Source organism: Rhinoraja longicauda, chromosome 4 (assembly GCF_053455715.1).
Source record: "Rhinoraja longicauda isolate Sanriku21f chromosome 4, sRhiLon1.1, whole genome shotgun sequence".
Classification (NCBI taxonomy): domain Eukaryota; kingdom Metazoa; phylum Chordata; class Chondrichthyes; order Rajiformes; family Arhynchobatidae; genus Rhinoraja; species Rhinoraja longicauda.
In genome coordinates this window covers 66608342-66633994 of record NC_135956.1, presented here as the reverse complement: position 1 = coordinate 66633994, position 25653 = coordinate 66608342, and the positions used below count along the sequence as shown (strand labels likewise).

The window sequence follows — 25653 nt, the reverse complement described above, 5'->3', positions numbered from 1 at the left end:
CCCACCCCCCCCCCCCCCCCCCCCCACCCCAAACCTTACCTACACCTCATGTGTTGTACGTCCAGCAGATCATTCCCCAGCCTCTGGTGTACCTATGTATTTGGTGTTGTACGGATCATGTTGGGCACAGGCACTGTGGGCTGACGAGCCTGTTCCCGTGCTGCACTGTTCCCATGTTCTACGTTTTCCAGGTGCTGAGGAACCCACGCATCCCTCCACATTCCCGACCCTGTCCATTTTCCCGGAGGTGGAGGGGGTTACGCGGGCAGTGCCAGGGCGAGTGTCACCCCCCACTCCCCCCCCAGTGGGGTGCCGGAGCGGGCAGTTCCACTGCCGCAACGGTCAGTGTATTACGGCCGGGGCCGGAGGGCAGCTGTGTGATGGCGTTGATGACTGTGGAGATGCCTCAGACGAGCTGCACTGCGGTAATGCCCAGGGGGACAGGGACAGGGTCACGGGGCAGGGGGCAGCATCTGACAGATACCCCCTGCGTGTGGCCAGCCCTCCCTCATCATCTGTCCCTCCCCTCCCCCTCCACTCACCCACATCTCCCTCCCCTCCTCTCACCCACATCTCCTCACATCTCCCTCCCCTCCTCACCCACATCTCCCTCCCCCTCCTCTCACCCACATCTCCCTCCCCCTCCTCTCACCCACATCTCCCTCCCCCTCCACTCACCCACATCTCCCTCTCCCTCCTCTCACCCACATCTCCCCACATCTCCCTCCCCCTCCCCACATCTCCCTCTCCCTCCTCTCACCCACATCTCCCTCCCCTCCTCTCACCCACATCTCCCCACATCTCTCTTTCCCCCTCCTCACTCACATCTCCCTCCCCCTCCTCACCCACATCTCCCTCCCCCTCCCCACCAACATCCCCCTCCCCCTCCTCACCCACATCTCCCTCCCCCTCCTCACCAACATCCCCCTCCCCCTCCTCACCCACATCTTCCCCCTCCTCTCACCCACATCTTCCCCCTCCTCTCACCCACATCTCCCTCCCCCTACTCACCCACATCTTTCCCCCTCCTCTCACCCACATCTCCCTCCCCCTCCTCACCCACATCTTTCCCCCTCCTCTCACCCACATCTCCCTCCCCCTCCTCTCACCCACATCTCCCTCCCCCTCCTCACACCCACATCTCCCTCCCCCTCCACTCACCTACATCTCCCTACCCCTCCTCTCCCCTCCTCACCCACATCTTTCCCCCTCCACTCACTCACATCTCCCTCCCCCTCCTCTCACCCACACCTGTTCCCATTTGTTCTTCTATCGGTAAACCAGTTCTGAATCCATACGACCAGGTCACTGTTAATCCTGTGCATCTTAATCTTCTGGATCAGCCTACCATGGGGGACTTTAGCAAAAGCCTTAATAAAATCCTCATGGACCACACCCTCCCCTCGTCGATCGCCTCCATCACCCCCTCAAAGATCTCCATCAAGTCAGTCGGACACAACCTGCCGTGTACAAAGCCATGTCCTTGATTAACACATTCTCTTCCAAATGGAAGTCCTATCCTGAAGAATTCTCTCCAATAGTTTCCATACCACAGAGGTGAGGCTCAATGGCCTACAATTCCCTGGGTTCTCTCTACGTCACTGACTAAATAGAGAAACTGCTTTGGCCATTCTCCAGTCCTTCGGGACCTCACCCTTGGCTCGAGAAGATGCAACGATTTCACCGTCCCTGCAGTCTCATTTCTTGCTTCTCCCGATGACCTGGGAGAGATCTGGGGTAGACGGTGAATCTCGTTAAACTGTGAGTGAGTGAGTGTGAGTGAGTGTGTGTATGTGCAGTGTGCGGTGAATGTGCAGTGCACGTGCAGTGTGATCAGTGCATGTGTAGTGTGTGTGAGCGAGTGTGAGTGAGTGTGTATGTGAGCATTATTAAGTGTGTAAGGAAATAACTGCAGATGCTGGTACAAATCGAAGGTATTTATTCACAAAGTGCTGGAGTAACTCAGCAGGTCAGGCAGCATCTCAGGAGAGAGGGAATGGGTGACGTTTCAGGTCGAGACCCTTCGGGTGAAGAAGGCCCGAAACGTCACCCATTCCTTCTCTCCTGAGACGCTGCCTGACCTGCTGAGTTACTCCAGCACTTTGTGAATAATTATTATGTGTGTGATCAGTGGGTGTGCAGTATATGTGAGTGTGGGTGTGTGAGTGTGATCAGTGGGTGTGGGTGTGAGTGTGATCAGTGAGCGTGATCAATGAGTGTTTTTTAATTTTTTATTTATTTTAATTTTTTTAAATATACAACATACTTTTATTCAAGCAAACAAACATCCAGTACCTAGTATCACGATCAAAGACTGCCTATATTGGCAGTTTACAAACCAATAGTCATCAAATGACAACATCATCAACTTCATCATTAATACACACGACCCCCGCGGCGACCAGCGTTCACGGAAGGCCTCCAGAGTTCCCGTGGACACCGCGTGTTCCCTCTCCAGGGTCATGCGAGCACGGACGTAGGCCCGGGAAAAGGGGCAGGCAGCTGACTGCGATGTGTGTGAGTGTGATCAATGGGTGTACAGTGTGTGTGTGTGTGAGTGTGATCAGTGTGTGAGTGTGATCAGTGTGTGTGTGTGAGTGTGATCAGTGTGTGTGTTTGTGAGTGTGATCTGTGTGCGTGTGAGTGTGATCAGTGTGTGTGGGTGAGTGTGATCAGTGTGATCAGTGGGTGTACAGTGCGTGGTCAGTGTGTGTGATCAGTGTGATCAGTGGGTGTACAGTGTGTGTGTGAGTGTGATCAGTGTGTGAGGGTGAGTGTGATCAGTGGGTGTACAGTGTGTGTGGGTGAGTGTGATCAGTGTGTGTGTGTGTGTGATCAGTGTGTGTACAGTGTGATCAGTGTGTGGGTGAGTGTGATCAGTGTGTGTGTGTGTGAGTGTGATCAGTGTGTGTACAGTGTGTGATCAGTGTGTGTACAGTGTGTGAGTGTGGGGTGGATGTCCGTTGCTGTGTGACCAGTGTCGGTGTTGTCCCGGCAGGCGTGGTGTCCCCGGCGGTGCCGGTTGCAGGGGGCTGTGTCCCGGGAGAGTTCCAGTGCAGAGCGAGGGGGACGTGTGTGCCAGCCTCCCGCCGGTGTGACGGGCAGTCAGACTGTAGCGACGGCAGCGACGAGCATGGATGTGGCATCTCAACGGCAAAAACAACCAGGTAACGCTGACACACGGGTAACGCTGACACACGGGTAACGCTGCCACACACGGGTAACGCTGACACACACGGGTAACGCTGACACACACGGGTAACGGTGACACACGGGTAACGCTGACACACACGAGTAACGGTGACACACGGGTAACGCTGACACACGGGTAATGCTGACACACTCGGGTAACGCTGACACACGGGTAACGCTGACACACACGAGTAACGGTGACACACGGGTAACGCTGCCACACACGGGTAACGCTGACACACACGAGTAACGCTGACACACACGGGTAACGCTGCCACACACGGGTAACGCTGACACACACGGGTAACGCTGACACACACGGGTAACGCTGACACACACGGGTAACGCTGACACACACGGGTAACGCTGACACACGGGTAACGCTGCCACACACGGGTAACGCTGCCACACACGGGTAACGCTGACACACACGGGTAACGCTGACACACACGGGTAACGCTGACACACACGGGTAACACTGACACACACGGGTAACACTGACACACACGGGTAACACTGACACACACGGGTAACACTGACACACACGGGTAACACTGACACACACGGGTAACGCTGACACACACGGGTAACGCTGACACACGGTAACGCTGACGCACGGTAACGCTGACACACGGTAACGCTGACACACGGTAATGCTGACACACGGGTAACGCTGACACACACGGGTAACGCTGACACACACGGGTAACGCTGACACACACGGGAACACTGACACACACGGGAACACTGACACACACGGGAACACTGACACACACGGGAACACTGACACACACGGGAACACTGACACACACGGGAACACTGACACACACGGGTAACGCTGACACACACGGGAACACTGACACACACGGGAACACTGACACACGGGTAACGCTGACACACACGGGTAACGTTGACACATATGTCAGTCAAAGCCCACTGTCCCTCACTGACCAGACAACGCTTCTCTCTGACCCATGTCAAAACCATGACAGGAGTAGATCGGGTTGATGCACAGAATCTTTGCCCAGAGTAGGAGAAACGAGAACCAGAGGATATAGGTTTGTGAGGGGGAGAAAGATTTAATGGGAAGCTGAGGGGCAACTTTTTGACACAAAGGGTGGTGGGTGTTATGACTGTTTCCCGCTCTAACCCACGCTCTGTTCCTCCCTGCCTTACACTCACTCCCCAGTGCCACGGGGAGCGTGGAACCTGGCACTCCGCCCATTACGGCCGCTGACCGCTGGGCGATCATTGGACTGTCCGCCGGGGTCACTCCCTTTCACCAGGGTCCAGAGGTTACGGAGACACATCAGGAGCAGATGACCCCAGTGACTCCCCTACAGGTGGGTCTGGGTGGGACAGTGTGATTGTAGGTGAGGGGGTACAGGAGGTGGTGAGGAGGGAGGGGGGAGGGGGTAAGAGGGGCTGCGGCTGGGGGGGGTGGGGTCAAGGGTCAGACCTAGGGGGGTGATGGGGAGGGATGCTGGGGTGAGGGGTTTGAGGGGTCGAGGTGGGGTGAGGGGTCGAGGTGGGGTGAGGGTGGGTTGAGGGTTGGGGGGTGGGGTCCAGCAAGTGTCTCACTCTTGTCCTCCTCCCCCACAGCCGGCGTCTGTCACCGAGGGAACCAACACGTCGTCTGGACTAATTTCCCGACCCCAGCCCCCAGGTACTGAGCCCCCCCCTCCCACCCCTCCTCCCACTGCTCCCCCACCCCGCAGGGCGGCATCCATCCCCCCCACCCTCCCTGCTATTCTCTCTGTTCTCTCTCTCTCTCCCGCTCTCTCCGCTCCCTCCCTCCCTCCATCTTCATCCTACATCCACCCTACCTTCAGTCATCCCTCCTCCCCGTCCTCCCACACACCCTTTGCCCCTCTCTTTCACCTCCCTCATCTGTGCCACTGACCCTCACGCTGATCCTTGCCCCACCCTGACCCCTGCCAACCGCGCTGACCTCTGCCACGCGCTGACCCCTGCCCCGCCCTGACCCCTGCCCCGCCCTGACCTCTGTCCCGCCCTGCCACCCCTGCCCCAGGCTGACCTGTGCCCGTGCTGACCCCTGCCCTGCGCTGACCCCTGCCCCGCGCTGACCCCTGCCCCGCGCTGACCCCTGCCCCTGCTAACCTCTGCCCGTGCTGACCCCTGACCTTTGCCCCCAGGACGGTGTGACCAGCCGCTGGGGCTGGAGGATGGGCGGATCCGCTACCAGCAGCTCAGCGCCTCCTCGTTCCGAGAGAGCAACCCCCCCGACGCAGGGAGGCTCAACATCATCCCCAACATGTGAGGCACCTCCAACCCCGGGGAGGGGAGGGGAAGGGGGGAGGTGGGGCGGGGTGTGGGGGAGGGGGGGAGGGATGTGGGGGAGGGTAGCGGGAGAGGTGGGGGTCAAGTTGTGTTCTGGCCACCCCACTGACCGCCCTCCTCCCGCCCCCACCCACAGCTTGAACCTGGAGCCGGGCTGGAGTCCCACAGTGGGGGGAAGGGAGAGGGTGTGGAGTGGGGGCCGGGAGGGTTTGAAGGAGGGGAGGGGTGGAGGAGGGGAGGTGTGGGGGTCATGGTGTGTTGTGGCCATCCCACTGATAGCTTGAACATGACTAAAGGGGCTGCTCCTTGCCTACTGGCTGCATTTCTCACCCACCATCCTCATCTTTGGACACCCTGTGTGTAGGGGAGAGGGGAAGGCCGAGGATGTCCTGGTTGGGTTGCTCCTGGGCCTGGCCAAGCTGGCCATCTGTGGGTCAAGGCACCAGGCGGAAGAGGGCACTGCCCGAGCCGGCTGCCTGCCCCTTTTCCGGAGTTACGTCCGCGCCCGGGTGGTGTTGGAGAGGGACTACGCGCTGTCCAAGGGCACCCTGGGGGATTTCCGGGAATGCTGGGCACCACGGGGGGGTTGGATGTATCCTGGACAAGGAGTGTAAGATAGTTGTATAGTGGTTCATTGTTTGTCTTGTACTGTGGTGGTGGGTCTGTTTTGGTTTTATTGTACTGGATATATTATTTTAATATTTGAATATATATTTTTGATGAATAAAAAAATATATAGCTTGAACCTGGAGCCGGCTGGAGTCCAGTGGACGGAGACACTGCCCCCTACCTGCAGGTGGACCTGCTGGTGCCCACGTTTGTGTCAGGGGTGATCACTCAGGGGGGCTCGAGGGCGTGGGGTTTCATCACCCACTACCGCCTCGCCTCCAGCTACGACGGCACCCACTTTGCCAACTACACCGGCTCCACCGACTGGGCACGGCCCCCACAGGTAGCGGCAGGGGTTACGGGGCAGGGGTTACAGGGCAGGGGTCATGGGGCAGGGTTACTGGCTGGGGTTACAGGGCTGGGTTTACGGGGCAGGGGTTACAGGGCAGGGGTTACGGGGCAGGGGTTACAGGGCAGGGGGTTACAGAGTGGGTGGGGCTGGGGCAGTGGGTGGGAGAGTGGGGGTAGCGGTTGTTGGGGGAGTGGGGAGGGCAGTGGGCAAGGGAAGGGGGGGTCGAGGACGGTCTGCAGGCAGGTTCAGGTACAAGGGGGGTTATCAGGGTGGGTGCAGGGGGTGCAGTGTGGCCTGTGGGTTTGTTGAGGTACAAGAGGGCTGTCAGGGTGGGGCAGGGTGGCTGGGGGAGTCAGTGGGGGGGGGGGGGGTGCAGTGTGTGGTCTGTGGGTTTGTTGAGCTACAAGGGGGTTGTCAGGGTGGGTGCTGTGTGGTTACTGGACCCTGCGGCCACGGTGAGGTGAGGGGAGGGGGGTCACCTGTCACGATGTGGGGGGTGAGGGGTGAGCGGGGAAGGTTGATCCTCGGGCAATCTCCCCGCAGGCCCAGAGGCCGACCTGACCACGGGGTCAGGGGGATGTCGGAGGGTGAGAGAGAGAGAGAGAGAGAGAGAGAGAGAGTGGACACTGGTCAGCCATGGCCTGAGTGAGTGGCGGGCAAGGCCGGAGGGGCCGAATGATCGGGTCCAGGTTTCCGTTGGTCACTTCCTGCTCTGCAGTCAGCGTGAGGGTCAGTGGCGTGGACGAGGGTGGTGAAAGAGGAGGGGGCAATGGGGGGGTGGGGGTGACTGGGGATCAGAGACGCTGCTGGCCTGTGTCGGAAGGAACTGCAGATACTGGTTTACACTGAGGATAGACACAAAGTGCTGGAGTAACTCAGCGGGACAAGCAGCATCTCTGGAGAGAAGGAATGGGCGACGTTTTGGTTCGGGACCCTTCCACGAACTGAGAATCAGGGAGAGGGGGGCGAGGGAACTGGAAAGGTACGTAACTGGAGAGCAGGAGGAACGAGTGAGGGAGGGTCTCACAGACCTGTGGGAGAGGGGAGGAATGCTTGTTCACAGCAGGCGTACCCTACCTGAGGAGATTCGCAGTGTAGTGGACTGTGTAGGAAGGAGCAGCCCGCCCTGTTTCTAGGCTTCACTTTGACCGTCTGCCATCCCCGCGCCTGCAGGTACTGCGGGCCAACTCTGATGCCAACACGCCGGTGCGGCGAGACCTACAGCAGCTGATCTTTGCTCGTTACCTGCGCATCATTCCCCTCCGCCATTCCCACGGCATCTTCCTGCGGACTGAGATCCTCGGCTGTCCTTGGAGTGAGTCCACCTACCCGGGCCAGACCCACCCAGGCCAGTCCCCACCCGGACAAGTCCCACCCGGGCCCGTCCCACCTGGGCCAGTCCCCACCTCACCGTCCACCCACCCGGGCCAGACCCACCCGGGCCAGACTCACCCGGGCCAGACCCACCCAGGCAGTCCCACCCGGACCAGACCCATCTCACCGTCCACTCCACCCGGGCCAGACCCACCCGGGCCAGTCCCACCCAGGCCAGATCCCACCTCACCGTCCACCCACCCGGACCAGTCCCCACCTCACCGTCCACCTCACCGTCCACCCATCCAAACCAGACTCACCCAGGCCAGACCCACCCAGGTCAGACCCTACCTCACCGACCACCAACCCGGGCCAGTCTCCACCTCACCGCCCACCCACCCGGACCAGACCCCACCTCACCGACCACCAACCCGGGCCAGACTCACCCAGGCCAAACCCACCCAGGCCAGACCCCACCTCACCGTCCACCCACCCGGACCTGACCCACCCGGACCAGACCCCACCCAGACCAGACCCACCTCACCATCCACCCATAGACAATAGGGGCAGGAGGAGGCCATTCGGCCCTTCGAGCCAGCACCGCCATTCAATGTGATCATGGCTGATCATTCTCAATCAGTACCCCCGTTCCTGCCTTCTCCCCATACCCCCTGACTCCGCTATCCTTAAGAGCTCTCTCTAGCTCTCTCTTGAATGCATTCAGAGAATTGGCCTCCACTGCCTTCTGAGGCAGAGAATTCCACAGATTCACAACTCTCTGACTGAAAAAGTTTTTCCTCATCTCCGTTCCAAATGGCCTACCCCTTATTCTTAAACAGACCCAGCCCATTCCCCTCATCGACCTCACTGACCCAGGCCAGGCCTGTCACAAACCCCTCTTCACTGACCTGGGCTGAACCCCACACCATCCACCGACCCAGGCCTGACCCGGCCCACTCCCCTCACTGTCCACAGCATCCACCAACATGGCCCAAACAATCCCGGTCACCCCACCCCCACCCCCCACCTGAACCTTCCCTCTCCCTCCCCCTGCCACCACTGTCCCTGTGCCTCTGGTAATGCTGCCTATTTGTCCCCCAGCCCAGCTCCCCTCCCTCTCGCCCCTCCCCTGCCCCCCCCCCCCCCCCCGCTCCCCCCACCCCATGGTAATGATGCTGTTTCTCCCCCAGCCCAGCTCCCCTCCCTGGAGCATGCGTTGGGGCCGATGGGTCAGCCTACGGGCAGCGTTGGGACCAGTGCCACGCCAGCCCCCCAGGACGGAGGGTCAACGGAGGGCCCGGGTCAGAGGTCAGGCCGGCGACCCCTGCCCCCGGGCCCCCTCGCACCCAGAGGCTGTGTGCGGGGAGAGTTCCAGTGTGGGAGCGGGGAGTGTGTCGGTGGGTCCGCCCTGTGTAACAAGCGAGCCGAGTGTCGAGACGCATCTGACGAGGATGGATGTGGTGAGTGTGCGGGCGGGAGCAGGCTACCGGAACGTTCCCTACCCCTCCCTGACCATCGCGTCTGTCCCAACCGGAAGCAGGGACAGGCCACTCGGCCCATCAGGCCTCTGCAGTCTCACCGTAACAAGGTGGTCTTTCCAGCCCTACCACTCTCACTGGTCACCTCCCTCCCCCCAACTCCCCCCCCCCCCCCCCCCCCCCCAGCTCGGTGGCAAGTGGCGCAACGGTAGAGTTGCTGCCTTACTGTGAATGCAGCACCGGAGACCCGGGTTCAATCCTGACTACGGGTGCTGTCTGTACGGAGTTTGTACGTTCCCCCTGCGACCTGTGTGGGTTTTCTCCGAGATCTTCGATTTCCTCCCACACTCCAAAAGTGTACAGCTATGTAGGTTAATTGGCTTGGTAAATGTAAAAATCGTCCCTCGTGTGTGTAGGATAGTGTTAACCACAAAATGCTGGAGTAACTCAGCGGGTCAGGCAGCATCTCAGGAGCGAAGGAATGGGTGACGTTTCGGGCCGAGACCCTTCTTCAGACTGAACTGAAGAACTGAAGAAGGGTCTCGACCCGAAACGTCACCTATTCTTCTCTCCTGAGATGCAGCCTGACCCGCTGAGTTACTCCAGCATTTTGTGTGCACCTTCGATTTAAACCAGCATCTGCAGTTCTTTTTCCTACATAGGATAGTGTTAATATGTGGGGCAAGCTGGTCGGCGCTGGGCCGAATGGCCTGTTACCGCCCTGTATCTCTAAACTAAACTAAAGCTCAGGGTCAATCTGGCCACCATGGTCCATCGCCCCCCTACCCTGCACCTGCTCCCACCCCCAGGGCAGGCACAGCTAGACTCGTAGCAAGGCCACAATGGCTGCACTCTCTGCCTCACTGACCCTGCTCCCTGTACCCATGTCCAGCAGTCCCACGTCTCCCAGCACACCAACAATTACCAGCTTCAAACTGCAGATGCACCAGAAAGCCTGATCTGCAAGTCGAGGTCCGTGCCAGTTGAGACTTTATTCCTTGCAGCGTTGGAGAATGAGGGGTGATAGAGTAATGGAGTGATACAGCGTGGAAACAGGCCCTCCGGCCCATCGTGCCCGCATTGACCACATGCCCCATCTACACCAGTCCCACCTCATCAGGTCATGTGATAGGACCAGAATCAGGCCATTCGGCCATCAAGTCTACTCCGCCATTCAATCATGGTTGATCCATTTCTCCCTCCTAACCGCATTCTCTGCCTTCTCCCCATAACCCTTGACTCCCTGTCTGCATTTGGCCATATCCCTCTAAACTGTCCTATCCATCTGCCTGTCTAAATGTTTCTGAAATAGTGCATTAGTCCCAGCCTCAACTACCTCCTCCAGATAGTTCCTCTGTCCCTCCCGTCCCCTCCCCCTTCCCAGATCTCCCTCTATCTTCCTGTCTCCACCTCTATCCTTCCTTTGTCCCGCCCCCCTGACATCAGTCTGAAGAAGGGTCTCGACCGAAACGTCACCCATTCCTTCTCTCCGAGATGCTGCCTGACCTGCTGAGTTACTCCAGCATTTTGTGAATAAATACCTTCGATTGTACCAGCATCTGCAGTTATCTTCTTATACCTCCTCCAGTAGCTCGTTCCATACATCCACCACCCTTTGTGTGAAAAAGTTGCCCCTCAGGTTCCTATTAGATTTTTCCCCTTCACCTTAAACCAATGTCCTCTGGTCTCGATTCCCCTACAATGGGCAAAAGACTGTGCATCCACCCCATCTATTCTTCCATAGTTTTGTACACCTCTATCAGATTACCCCTCAGCCTCCTGCGCTCCAAAGAATAAAGAAGCTCAGACCCTCGAGTCCTGGCAACATCCTCGTAAATCTTCTCTGGCCCCCCTTTCCGTTTTGACAACATCTTTGCTTCAACATGGTGCCCAGAACCAAACACAGTACTGTAAATGCGGCCTCACCAACGTCTTGTATAACTGCAACATGACCTTCCCTGCCCCTCCCCCTGCTCCTGCCCCTCCCCCTGCTCCTGCCCCTCCCCCTGCTCCTGCCCCTCCCCCTGCTCCTGCCCCTCCCCCTGCTCCTGCCCCTCCCCCTGCTCCTGCCCCTCCCCCTGCTCCTGCCCCTCCCCTGCTCCTGCCCCTCCCCCTGTTCCTGCCCCTCCCCTGCTCCTGCCCCATGCACCCCTCACCCCTCAATGCCTGGAACCACATCCGCCTGTTGCCGACACACTCTGACTATCGGGATCTTTCTCTGTATCGTTTCCAGGAACAGTCTCCCCACGGACGGAAGTTTCTTCCCCACCGGCGGTAACGACCGACACGGCTCCCCGGCTCACGGCTCACCCGGCCCGTCCTCCTCCCCAGCCCTCTCCTCCCCCCACAGGACCCTCCCCATCACCTGGTGCCGGCATAGGAGACCACGACTGAGCACGGGTGAGTCCCCAGCCACTCCTCATCCTCAGCCTACTCGCCCACTCCCTCCCTCCCTACCCTGACCCCCACCCTCACCCTCTCACCCCTCCCTCCTACCCCACCCCCTCCCTCACCTCACCTAACCCGCTCTACTCCTCCTACCCCAGACTCCCTCCCTCCATACCCCGACCGCCCCCTCTCTCACCATCCCCACCTCAAACCTCACCCACCCCCCACCCTCACCCTCCCCACCCCACCCCTCCCTCACCATCCTCACCACAAGCCCTCCCTCACCTCACCCCACCCCCCACCCTCCCTACCCCACCCCCACCCCCTCCCTCACCATCCCACCTCAAACCCTCCCTCACCCTCCCCACCCCCCACCCTCACCCTCCCCACCTCCATCCCCTCCTCACCATCCCACCCAAGCCCTCCCTCCAACCTCCCTACCCCCACCCCACCCCTCCCTCATCCTCACCCACCCCCACCCTCCTCACCCAACCTCCTCCCTCACCATCCCCACACCAAGCCTCACCCTCACCCACCCCCACCCCCTCCTCACCCTCCCACCCCAACCCCCAGCCTCACCATTCCCATCCCCACCCTCACCATCCCACCCTCACCCCCTCTTCCTCACCATCCCCCCACCGTCACCCTCCCACCCCCACCCCCTCCATTTCCCTCTCTCTCTCCTTCTCACACCCCCCTCCCCGGGCCGGACCCTCCCCTTCGTGTCAGCATGGTGACCCCCACCCACCTCTCCTCCCTCCGTCACTCCTCACCCCTCCTTACCTGGCCCCCCTCCCCACCTCTCAGTGGTGGTGTAGAGACCACCCCGAGAGATCACAAGATGAGTGCCGCAAGGATTGCCCCCTCACCTTCGCCCTCCACCCCTCCCCACTGCTGCCCCTCCACCTCTCCTCCCCCCCCCCCTCTATTTCCCACCCCTCCCCCTGCGGAACCCCCTCCACCCTCCCCACCCGTCCTGCTCTCTCCCCACCTCTCGTCTTACCTGCCTCTCCCTCCCTCCCTCCCACATTTAACCTATACCTTCGCTCTCTCTCTCCCTTGTTTGACCTTCGCCCCCTGATGTGACCTTTGCTCCAGGTGGGGACTGGGGGGAGCTGCCCCCGTTTCTCCGGGTGCTCTGTGTTCACGGCCAGTTCCGATGCGACCACTTTAACTGCATCGACCCCGAGCGCGTGTGTGACGGGATCACCGACTGTGTGGACAGCACGGACGAACAGCACTGTGGTGAGTGTCTCACCCCCCCCTCAGAGAGAGAGCGTGAGAGGGCGAGTGTGCGCAGGTGCGTGTGCATGCGACCCCAGGGTTGTGTGTGAAACTTCACTTTGAGTCCGTGTCTGTCTGAGCTGATGTGCATGTCTGAGTCCGTGTCTGTCTGAGCTGATGTGCATGTCTGAGTCCGTGTCTGTCTGAGCTGATGTGCATGTCTGAGTCCATGTCTGTCTGAGCTGATGTGCATGTCTGAGTCCGTGTCTGTCTGAGCTGATGTGCATGTCTGAGTCGTGTCTGTCTGAGCTGGTGTGCATGTCTGAGTCCGTGTCTGTCTGAGCTGATGTGCATGTCTGAGTCCGTGTCTGTCTGAGCTGATGTGCATGTCTGAGTCCGTGTCTGAGTCCCCATGTCTGAGATCCCAGGTTCTTACGTTCAGAAGTGATAGGAACAGAATTAGGCCATTCGGCCCATCAAGTCTACTCCGCCAATCAATCCTGGCTGATCTATCACTCCCTTCCTGACCCATTCAACTGCCTTTCCCCCTTCACCCCTGACACCCGTACTAATCAAAAATCTACAGTGCATTCAGAAAGTATTCAGACCCTTCACTTTTTCCACATTTTGCTACGTTACAGCCTTATTTTAAAATGGATTAAATTCATTTTTTTAATCATCAATCTACACACAATACCCCATAATAAAAAAGTCAAAACAGGTGTTTCGAAATTTTTGCAAAGTATTTAAAAATAAATAACTGAAATATCACATTTACATAAGTATTCAGACCCTTTGCTATGACACTCAAAATTGAGCTTATGTTCATCCTGTTTCCATTGATTATCCTTGAGATGTTTGTACAACTTCATTGGAGTCCACCAGTGGTAAATTAAATTGATTGGACATGATTTGGAAAGGCACACACCTGTCTATATAAGGTCCCACAGTTGACAGTGCATGTCAGAGCAAAAACCAAGCCATGAATATGAAGAATTGTCCGTAGACCTCCGAGACAGGATTGTGTCGAGACGCAGATCTGGGGAAGGGTATAAATAATTTCTGCAGCATTGCAGGTCCCGAAGAGCACAGTGGCCTCCATCATTCTTAAATGGAAGAACTTTGTAACCACCAGGACTCTTCATAGAGCTGGCCGCCCAGCCAAACTGAGCAATCGGGGGAGAAGGGCCTTGGTCAGGGAGGTGACCAAGAACCCGATGGTCACTCTGACAGAGCTCCAGCGTTATGTGATGATGGGAGAACCTTCCAGAAGGACAACTATATCTGCAGCACTCCACCAATCAGGCCTTTATGGTAGAGTGGCCAGACGGAAGCCATTGCTCAGAAAACGCACATGACAGCCCGCTTGGAGTTTGCCAAAAGGCACCTAAAGGACTCTCAGATCATGAGAAACAAGATTCTCTGGTCTGATGAAACCAAGATTGAACTCTTCGGCCTGAATGCCAAGCGGCACCGCTCATCACCTGGCCAATACCATACCTATGGTGAAGCATGGTGGTGGTAGGATCATGCTGTGGGGATATTTTGCAGCGGCAGGAACTGGGAGACTAGTCAGGATCGAGGGAAAAATGAACGGAGCAAAGTACAGAGAGATCCTTGATGAAAACCTGCTCCAGAACGTTCTGGACCTCAGACTGGGGCGGAGGTTCACCTTCCAACAGGACAACGACCCTAAGCACACAGCCAAGACAACGCAGAACTGGCTTCATGACAATCAGAGCGGGACGGTAGCGCAGCGGTAGAGTTGCTGCCTTACAGCGAATGCAGCGCCGGAGACTCAGGTTCGATCCTGACTACGGGTGCTGCACTGTAAGGAGTTTGTACGTTCTCCCCGTGACCTGCGTGGGTTTTCTCCGAGATCTTCGGTTTCCTCCCACACTCCAAAGACGTACAGGTTTTGTAGGTTAATTGGCTGGGCAAATGTAAAAATTGTCCCTAGTGGGTGTAGGATAATGTTAATGTACGGGGATCGCTGGGCGGCGCGGACCTGGTGGGCCGAAGGGCCTGTTTCTGCGCTGTATCTCTAAATAGGCTTTGGCCTATTTTATCGTGAACTTCTAAGTACTGCGTAAGCTCATCCTTTATAATTGATTCTAAAGTCTTACCAACCACCAGAGTCAGACGGACAGGCCTGTCGTTTACACTCTTCTGCTTTACTCCCTTCTTGTACAGCGGGGTGATATTTGCAAATTTCCAATCTTCAGGAACCACTCCCAACTCTAGTGATTCTTGAAATATCACAACTAATGCCTCCACAATCTCTGAGGCCACCTCCTTCAGATCCCTAGGATGCAGTCCATCCGGCCCAGGTGTCTTTTCCACCCGCAGACCTATCCGTTTTCCTAGCACCTGCTCCTTAGTGATTACCACTCCACTAACTTCCACCCTCTGACTCCCTTGAATTTCAGGGGCGTTGCTGGTGTCTTCCACCGAGAAGATTGATGCAAAAAGGTTATTCAACTCCTCTGCCATTTCTTTATTCCCCATTATCACTTCTCCTGCATCATTCTCCAGTGGTCCAACATCTACCCTTTGCCTCTTTATTATTCTTTATATAACTGAAGGAACTCTTGCTATCTTCTTTTATATTATAGGCTAGTTACTTTTGGATTTCATCTTTTCTCCCCATTTTGCCATCTGTTGTTTCTGAAAAGCTTCCCAATCCTCTGGCATCCCACTAATCCTCTGGCATCACACTAATCCTCTGGCATCACACTAATCCTCTGGCATCACACTAATCCTCTGGCATCACACTAATCCTCTGGCATCACACTAATCCTCTGGCATCACACTAATCCTCTGGCATCACACTAATCCTCTGGCATCACACTAATCCTCTGGCATCACACTAATCCTCTGGCATCACACTAATCCTCTGGCATCACACTAATCTTTGCAATGCTATAGGCCTTCTCTTTTAGTTTTACACTCTCTTTGACTCACCTTGTCAGCCACGGGCAACTCAATCTCCCCTCAGAATCTTTATCCCTCTTCGGAGTGAAAGGATCTGCATCTTCCGAATTATCCCTCGTGTCTGAGTCCCCGCGTCTGTGTCTGAGCGGTATGTCTGCGTCTGAGCCATGTGTCTGAGCCATGTGTCTGGTCGGTGTGTCTGTGTCTGGTCGCTGTGTCTGTGTCTGGTCGGTGTGTCTGTCTGGTCGCTGTGTCTGGTCGGTGTGCCATGTGTCTGTGTCTGAGCCGTGTGTCTGAGTCGTGTGTCTGAGCCGTGTGTCTGTGTCTGAGCCGTGTGTCTGTGTCTGGTCAGTGTGTCTGTGTCTGGTCGGTGTGTCTGTGTCTGGGCCGTGTGTCTGAGCCGTGTGTCTGTGTCTGGTCAGTGTGTCTGTGTCTGGGCCGTGTGTCTGTTTCTGAGCCGTGTGTCTGAGCCGTGTGTCTGTGTCTGGTCAGTGTGTCTGTGTCTGGTCAGTGTGTCTATGTCTGGTCGGTGTGTCTGTGTCTGGGCCGTGTGTCTGTTTCTGAGCCGTGTGTCTGAGCCCTGTGTCTGGGCCGTGTGTCTGTGTCTGAGCCATGTGTCTGTGTCTGGTCGGTGTGTCTGTGTCTGGTCAGTGTGTCTGTGTCTGAGCCGTGTTTCTGGGCCGTGTGTCTGAGCCGTACGTCTGAGCCGTGTGTCTGTGTCTGAGCCGTGTGTCTGAGCCGTGTGTCTGAGCCCTGTGTCTGAGCCGTGTGTCTGAGCCCTGTGTCTGGGCCGTGTGTCTGTGTCTGAGCCGTGTGTCTGTGTCTGGTCGGTGTGTCTGTGTCTGAGCCGTGTGTCTGTGTCTGAGCCGTGTGTCTGAGCCGTGTGTCTGAGCCCTGTGTCTGAGCCGTGTGTCTGTGTCTGCGCCGTGTGTCTGTGTCTGGTCGGTGTGTCTGTGTCTGCACCGTGTGTCTGAGCCGTGTGTCTGAGCCCTGTGTCTGAGCCGTGTGTCTGAGCCCCGTGTCTGAGCCCTGTGTCTGCGCCGTGTGTCTGAGCCGTGTGTCTGAGCCCTGTGTCTGCGCCGTGTGTCTGAGCCCTGTGTCTGAGCCCTGTGTCTGAGCCCTGTGTCTGCGCCGTGTGTCTGAGCCGTGTGTCTGAGCCGTGTGTCTGAGCCCTGTGTCTGCGCCGTGTGTCTGAGCCCTGTGTCTGCGCCGTGTGTCTGAGCCGTGTGTCTGCGCCGTGTGTCTGAGCCGTGTGTCTGAGCCGTGTGTCTGAGCCCTGTGTCTGCGCCGTGTGTCTGAGCCGTGTGTCTGAGCCCTGTGTCTGAGCCGTGTGTCTGAGCCCTGTGTCTGAGCCGTGTGTCTGAGCCGTGTGTCTGAGCCGCGTGTCTGTGTCTGAGCCGTGTGTCTGTGTCTGGTCGGTGTGTCTGTGTCTGTGCCGTGTGTCTGTGTCTGAGCCGTGTTTCTCCCACAGAGGGCTGCCTGGTGTCGGGGTGGACGGAGTGGAGTGGGTGCAGCCACAGCTGCAGCCTGGGGCTGAGGTTCAGACAGCGAGAAGTGCTGAGGCCGGCGGTGGGCGGCGGGGGCTGCAACCTGCCCCTGTGGGACACACGCGGCTGCTTCACGCAGGCCTGCCCAGGTACGGGGGGGGGGGGGGGCGTTACGGGGGGCTGCACAGTTTGGGGGCAGTGGGGAGGTGGGCTGCTCAGGTCAAGGGCAAAGGGTAGGGGGTAACTGGCCCAGATACCATGGGGGAAATGGGAGGGGGGGGGAAGAGAGCAGCGGGGGGGGGGGGGGTAATGGGGGGGAACCGAGTAGTGGGGGGGATCTGGCTAGAGGGACACGAGTATGTCCCAGGATGAGTGGTCTCCATGTTGTCTGACAATAATGTGTGCACTGGTCCTGGGTTTGCGTGTTCCCCGTGTCGCGGGCCACTAACGTGTGCACTGGTCCTGGGTTTGCGTGTTCCCCGTGTCGCGGGCCACTAACGTGTGCACTGGTCCTGGGTTTGCGTGTTCCCCGTGTCGCGGGCCACTAACGTGTGCACTGGTCCTGGGTTTGCGTGTTCCCCGTGTCGCGGGCCACTAACGTGTGATCTGGTCCCGGCAGTGGATGGCGGCTGGTCGAGCTGGAGCGTGTGGTCCGTGTGCGATGCTGCGTGTGGCGGTGGGGTGCGGACACGTCACCGGCAATGTGTTAGCCCCCCCGCCCAAGAACGGCGGCGCATCCTGCCCGGGGTCCTGGCTCAGCACACAGTCCTGCAACCGGCAGCTCTGTCCCAACACTGCCGGTGAGCTCATGTCATAGATGATGGGAGCAGAATTAGGCCACTCGGCCCATCATGTCTACTTCGTCATTCATTCATGGCTGATCTACAGTGTCTCTCCCCCCTAACCCCATTCTACTGCCTTCTCCACATAACTCTCAACACCTGTACTAATCAAGAATCTAAATCTCTGCCTTAAAATTATCCATTGACTCGGCCTCCACAGCTGTCTGTGGCAGTGAATCCCATAGATTCACCACCCTCTGGCTAAAGAAATTCCTTCTAATCTCCTGCTTAAAGGAACGTCCTTTAATTCTGAGGCTAATTCTAGTCCTAGACTCTCCCACGAGAGTGGGTGGGGGTGTGGACGGTGTGGGTGTGGGTGGGGATGGTGTGGGTGTGGGTGTGGACGGTGTGGGTGTGGACGGTGTGGGTGTGGACGGTGTGGGTGTGGACGGTGTGGGTGGGGGTGGAGGTGTGGGTGTGGACGGTGTGGGTGTGGACGGTTTGGGTGTGGACGGTGTGCGTGAGGGTGGGGACGGTGTGGGTGTGGGTGGTGTGTTGTGGGAGAGGTGTGGGTGGGGATGGTGTGGGTGTGGGTGTGGGTGTGGGTGGGGATGGTGTGGGTGTGGGTGGGGGTGTGGGTGGGGGTGTGGGTGGGGGTGGGGGTGTGGGTGGGGGTGTGGGTGTGGGTGTGGGTGGGGATGGTGTGGGTGTGGGTGGGGATGGTGTAGGTATGGGTGGGGACGGTGTAGGTATGGGTGGGGACGGTGTGGGTGGGGGTGTTGTGTGAGTGGTGTGAGTGGGGGTGTGGGTGGGGTTGGTGTGGGTGTGGGTGGGGGTGGTGTTGGTGTGGGACGGTGTGGGTGGGGGTGGGGTTGGTGTGGACGGTGTGGGTGGGGTTGGTGTGGGAGTGGGTGGGGTTGGTGTGGGACGGTCCGGGTCAGACTGACCCTGTGTGTGTACTGCAGACTGTGGGCAGGGCATGGTCCGGGTGACGGTTGAGGACTGTGATCGCCAGGAGCTGGAGCCCTGCACTCTCACCTGCGACGACCAGCGACCGTCTACGAACTGCACCCTCTCCCTGTGTGCCAGGTAACCCCTGCCCAACCCTCCCTGCCCTGCCCTGCCCAGCCCAGCCCTGCCCAGCACAACCCTCCCTGCCCTGCCCTGCCCAGCCCAGCCCTGCCCAGCACAACCCTCCCTGCCCTGCCCTGCCCAGCCCTGCCCAGCCCAGCCCAGCCCAGCCCAGCCCAGCCCAGCCCAGCCCAGCCCAGCTCAGCCCAGCCCAGCCCAGCCCAGCCCAGCCCAGCCCAGCCCAGCCCTCCCTGCCCTGCCCTGCCCAGCCCAGCCCAGCCCAGCCCAGCCCAGCCCAGCCCAGCCCAGCCCAGCCCTGCCCAGCCCAACCCTCCCTGCCCTGCCCTGCCCAGCCCAGCCCAGCCCAGCCCTGCCCTGCCCAGCCCAGCCCAGCCCAGCCCAGCCCTGCCCTGCCCAGCCCAACCCTCCCTGCCCTGCCCTGCCCTGCCCAGCCCTGCCCAGCCCAGCCCTGCCCTGCCCTGCCCAGCCCAACCCTCCCTGCCCTGCCCTGCCCAGCCCAGCCCAGCCCAGCCCAACCCTCCCTGCCCTGCCCTGCCCAGCCCAGCCCAGCCCTGCCCTGCCCAGCCCAGCCCAGCCCTGCCCTGCCCAGCCCAGCCCAGCCCAGCCCTGCCCAGCCCAGCACAACCCTCCCTGCCCTGCCCAGCCCAGCCCAGCCCAGCCCAGCTCAGCCCAACTCTCCCTGCCCTGCCCTGCCCAGCCCAGCCCAGCCCAACCCTCCCTGCCCTGCCCAGCCCAGCCCAGCCCAGCCCAGCCGTGCCCAGCCCAGCCCAACCCTCCCTGCCCTGCCCTGCCCTGCCCAGCCCAGCCCAGCCCAGCCCAGCCCAGCCCTGCCCAGCCCAGCCCAGCCCTGCCCAGCCCAGCCCAGCCCTGCCCAGCCCAACCCTCCCTGCCCTGCCCAGCCCAACCCTCCCTGCCCTGCCCAGCCCAACCCTCCCTGCCCTGCCCAGCCCTGCCCAGCCCAGCCCTGCCCTGCCCAGCCCAGCCCAGCCCAGCCCTGCCCTGTCCTGCCCTGCCCAGCCCTGCCCAGCCCAGCCCAGCCCTGCCCAGCCCAACCCTCCCTGCCCTGCCCAGCCCTGCCCAGCCCAGCCCTGCCCTGCCCAGCCCAGCCCAGCCCAGCCCAGCCCAGCCCAGCCCTGCCCAGCCCAGCCCAGCCCTGCCCTGCCCAGCCCAACCCTCCCTGCCCTGCCCTGCCCAGCCCAGCCCAGCCCAGCCCAGCCCAGCCCAGCCCTGCCCTGCCCAGCCCAGCCCAGCCCTGCCCAGCCCAGCACAACCCTCCCTGCCCTGCCCAGCCCAGCCCAGCCCAGCTCAGCCCAGCCCAGCCCAGCCCAGCCCAGCCCTGCCCAGCCCAGCCCAACCCTCCCTGCCCTGCCCTGCCCAGCCCAGCCCAGCCCAGCCCTGCCCAGCCCAACCCTCCCTGCCCTGCCCAGCCCAACCCTCCCTGCCCTGCCCATCCCTGCCCAGCCCAGCCCTGCCCAGCCCAGCCCAGCCCAGCCCAGCCCTGCCCTGTCCTGCCCTGCCCTGTCCTGCCCTGCCCAGCCCAGCCCAGCCCTGCCCAGCCCAACCCTCCCTGCCCTGCCCAGCCCTGCCCAGCCCAGCCCTGCCCTGCCCAGCCCTGCCCAGCCCAGCCCAGCCCAGCCCAGCCCTGCCCAGCCCAGCCCTGCCCTGCCCAGCCCAGCCCAGCCCAGCCCAGCCCAGCCCTGACCTGCCCAGCCCAGCCCTGCCCAGCCCAGCCCAGCCCAGCCCAGCCCAGCCCTGCCCAGCCCAGCCCAGCCCAACCCTCCCTGCCCAGCCCAGCCCAGCCCAGCCCAGCACCATGTCCTCCCCCACATCCCCTCTCCCTGCTCCCTAGGTAACCGGTAATCCTATCCCACTGATCCCCGTCCGACACCCTCGACCATCGACCTCCGCCCAACCGACCCCATCCACTCCTTGCCGCCGTTTACCGTCCCCCGCACCCCGATCCCTCCGCCATGCCCCCCAATCTCACCAAGTTGTCACTGGGTCTTGCAATATCAGTTCTGCCCCCTCCCCTCCCCCTGCACTGTAAGTTCCCTCCCGTGACCCCCCCGCACTCTGACCCCTGACACCCACATGCAACCCTGCAATGTGACTCCCACTCTAATGACCATTTCCTCTAATGTGAACCCACCATACCCTCACCGCCCCCCCCCCCCCCCCGGGTCACTGGCCCCCACACCGTGACCACTCTGGCCCCACACTGGGTCACTGGTCAAACACTGGGTCACTGGCCCCACACTGGGTCACTGGCCCCACACTGGGTCACTGGCCCCACACTGGGACACTGGCCCCCACACTGGGTCACTGGCCCCACACTGGGACACTGGCCCCACACTGGGTCACTGGCCCCACACTGGGTCACTGGTCCCCACTCTGGCCCCACACTGGGTCACTGGCCCCACACTGGGACACTGGCCCCCACACTGGGACACTGGCCTCACACTGGGTCCCTGGTCCCCCACTCTGGCCCCACACTGGGTCACTGGCCCCACACTGGGTCACTGGCCCCCACACCTGATCCACATTGCCTCCTCACTGGCCCCACACTGGGTCCCACTGGGTTTGGGGCGTTGACCGTGTGTTGCCGGTCTGGCCGGGTTTCACCGCTCATTCACTGCAGGTTGTCGCTGTGTCGGGGACCTGGTGCTGCAGGACGGTCACTGTGTGAACACTACCCAGTGCCACTGTCGCCATCTCACTCACACTCTCCACCCTGGACAGACCATCATCATCAACAACTGCAGCCGCTGGTAATTACCCCCCTCCCCCTCTCCAACCCTTCCCCAATCCCTACCCCCCTCCCACTACCCCCTCCCCCTCCCACTACCCCCTCCCCCTCCCACTACCCCCTCCCCCTCCCACTACCCCCTCCCACTACCCCCTCCCCCTCCCACTACCCCCTCCCCCTCCCACTACCCCCCTCCCCCTCTCCATCCCTTCCCCAATCCCTACCCCCCTCCCTTTAACCCCCTCCCCCTCCTCAACCCCCTCCCCCTCCTCAATCCCCTCCCCCTCTCCCCAATCCACCCTCCTCCGCGCACCATCAAGAACTGTAGCCTTTGGTAACTAACCTCCTCCCCCCACCCGTTAACCCCATCCACTTCTCCCTCCCCCTCCCTTTCCCCATAATCACCCCTCCTCCACTCACCATCAATAACAGCAGCCGCTGGTAACTAACCTTGTCCCCATCGCCCAAACCCCACCTCACCCCTCCCCCTACCCCACCCACCCCACATTACCACCCCCCCCCCCCCGTCCCCAATATTAAACCTTTCTTGACAGCGTACATTTGTGGTGGTCGATATTTGATGTGCGGTGGTGCTAATGGTGAAAATGGTGCCAAGTGTGATTAATGGTGATAATGGTGCCAAGGGTGATTAGTGGTGAAAATGGTGACAATGCTGCTGATGGTGATTAATGGTGCTAAGGGTGATAATGGTGATAACGATGCTTATGGTGCTAGGCCTGATACTGGTGCTAAGGGCGGCACGGTGGCGCAGCGGTAGAGTTGCTGCTTTACAGCGAATGCAACGCCTGAGACTCAGGTTCGATCCTGACTACGGGCGCCGTCTGTATGGAGTTAGACAATAGACAATAGACAATAGGTGCAGGAGTAGGCCATTCAGCCCTTCGAGCCAGCACCGCCATTCAATGCGATCATGGCTGATCACTATCAATCAGTACCCCGTTCCTGCCTTCTCCCCATACCCCCTCACTCCGCTATCCTTAAGAGCTCTATCCAGCTCTCTCTTGAAAGCATCCAACGAACTGGCCTCCACTGCCTTCTGAGGCAGAGAATTCCACACCTTCACCACCCTCTGACTGAAAAAGTTCTTCCTCATCTCCGTTCTAAATGGCCTACCCCTTATTCTCAAACTGTGGCCCCTTGTTCTGGTGCTGAGGGTGATACTGGTGCTAAGGGTGATACTGGTGCTGAGGGTGATACTGGTGCTGAGGGTGATACTGGTGCTAAGGGTGATACTGGTGCTGAGGGTGATACTGGTGCTGAGGGTGATACTGGTGCTGAGGGTGATACTGGTGCTGAGGGTGATACTGGTGCTAAGGGTGATACTGGTGCTGAGGGTGATACTGGTGCTAAGGGTGATACTGGTGCTGAGGGTGATACTGGTGCTAAGGGTGATACTGGTGCTGAGGGTGATACTGGTGATACTGGTGCTGAGGGTGATACTGGTGCTGAGGGTGATACTGGTGCTGAGGGTGATACTGGTGCTGAGGGTGATACTGGTGCTGAGGGTGATACTGGTGATACTGGTGCTGAGGGTGATACTGTTGATACTGGTGCTAAGGGTGCTTTGTTCTGTTGCAGTCTGTGCCACCTGGGCCGCATCACGTGTGACGATTCTCGATGCCCCACTGACTGTGGCTGGTCAGCGTGGTCGCCATGGACACGGTGTTATCCTGCGTGTGGCGCCGGAGTGCAGGAACGATACAGGTATGTACAGAACATGTGAAGCAAACTTCCTCTCCGTGCAACGCTAAACACAGGACATAGAACATAGAACAGGACATGGAACATACTAGAGTGCAGCACGGGAACAGGCCCTTCAGCCCGTGTTGTCCGTGCCAACCATCATGCTAATCCTAACTCACCACATGTCGCTGTACTTGGCCTAACATCGAAACAGGCTCCTGCTCTTTCAGCTGCACGAGGCTGTCGTTGTTGGAAAGGGGGCAAAAGAGTTTCACGAGGATGTTACCCTGAGTTGTAGAGAGAGAGAGGGGGGGGGTTGGTTGGGCTGGGGCTATAACAGGAACTGCAGATGCTGGAATCAAGTGCTGGATGAACACAGCGGGTCAGGCAGCATCTGTGGAGGGAATAAATAAGTGACGGTTTGTGTCACTGCAGACCTCTATGCTGTGTACACGCAGTGAGGGGTTCACAGGTACAGACGTGTTGCTGCAGGCGTGTACACAATATGTACATGCAGTGAGAGGGTCACGGGTACAGACGTGTTGCTGCAGGCATGTGCACAGTGAGAGGGTTAAGGGTACATGCATGTTGCTGCAGGCGTGTACACTATATGTACATGCAGTGAGGGGTCACGGGTACAGGCGTGTTGCTGCAGGCGTGTACGCTGTGTACACGCAGTGAGAGGGTCGCGGGTACATTCGTGTCGAGGCTTTGATCAAGTCCGTTGTGCAGAGGTTCACAGGGCAGCCGCTGCCGAGCAGTAAGTCGTGTCCAGCCCGCCGGTGCCCAGTGCAGGCCTGTGTGGGTCGTTGTGCTTTGGCCGCGGGCCCTGATCCCAACCCCGTGTGCTTCACCCACAGGTCGCCGACAAATCCCACCCCTGCCAACGGCGGTGCCCCCTGCGTGGGGGACAGTGTGGGGGTGCAGAACTGTTACGTCACCTGTGGCCCAGGTATATTATATGTTACATCACCATCGCCCGAGGGAGAGACTGGAGCCACCCTGTCCAGCCCCTGCCTCTCCACACGCCCCCCACACACTGGCCATCACCTCTCCCTCCCTCCAGCCCCTGCTCTCTCTCCATCCCTCCTCTGCCCTTCCATCTCCACCACATTCCCTATCACTTCCTTCCCCGCTCCTGCTCTCGCTCAGTCTTGTTTTCCCTTTCATCACCCTTCTCGCTTTTCATTGCCTCCCTCTCCCTCACTCACTCTCCCTGCCCCTTGCCTCTCCCTCTCCCTGCCCCCTCTCCCTGCCCCCTCTCCCTGCCCCCTCCCTGCCCCTTGCCTCTCCCTCTCCCTGCCCCCTCTCCCTGCCCCCTCTCCCTGCCCCCTCCCTACCCCTTGCCTCTCCCTCTCCCTGCCCCCTCTCCCTGCCCCCTCTCCCTGCCCCCTCCCTGCCCCTTGCCTCTCCCTCTCCCTGCCCCTTCTCCCTGCCCTTTCTCCCTGCCCTTTCTCCCTGCCCCGTCTCCCTGCCCCGTCTCCCTGCCCCTTCTCCCTCGCTCCCTCCCTCCCTCCCTCCCTCCCTCCCTCCCTCCCTCCCTCCCTCCCTCCCTCCCTCCCTCCCTCCCTCCCTCCTGTTCTCCGTCTCCCCTGCTATCTGCTCTCGTACTCCTTCCATTTGATGCATCGCTCTCATCCCGTATCTGTCTCCGTATTTGCATTTACTCCTCCATGTGAGGTGGAGCGATGGAGGAGGGGGGGAGAATGAATGGGGGTGGGGGGGTGGGACGTGGGGGTGTTACCGTGCCTGGTGCCTCTGTCCCTGGGCCAAGTCTCACTAGCGCTCTGTGCGTGTTCACTGCGAGTTCACTGCGTGTTCATCATGTGTGTTCACTGTACGTGTGTGTTCGCCGCATGTGTTCACAGCATGTTTGCCGTGCGTGTCAACCGAGCATGTTCACTGTGTGTGCATGTTCACCGTGCTTGTTAACTGTGTGTTCACTGTGTACGTTCACTGCATGTCCGTTGCGTGTTCACCTTGTATGTTCACGTGCGTGTTTACCGTGCGTGTTCGCTGTACATTCTCCGCGTGTTCACCGCGAGTTCAC

General features: G+C 59.7%; 1 protein-coding gene across 1 annotated transcript in view; it reads left to right on the top strand.

Moving 5' to 3' along the window:
- The window catches only part of sspo (SCO-spondin), a 107706-nt gene that overhangs the window by 2268 nt on the left and 79785 nt on the right, over positions 1-25653 (top strand). The window contains 15 exon segments of the mRNA XM_078398442.1: positions 192-425; positions 2999-3167; positions 4382-4535; positions 4795-4858; positions 5349-5469; positions 6385-6445; positions 7628-7769; positions 8959-9228; positions 12733-12879; positions 17264-17428; positions 17899-17984; positions 17986-18079; positions 21792-21921; positions 23499-23624; positions 24464-24555. Of these exon segments, the coding sequence (XP_078254568.1) occupies positions 192-425; positions 2999-3167; positions 4382-4535; positions 4795-4858; positions 5349-5469; positions 6385-6445; positions 7628-7769; positions 8959-9228; positions 12733-12879; positions 17264-17428; positions 17899-17984; positions 17986-18079; positions 21792-21921; positions 23499-23624; positions 24464-24555 (2055 nt within the window).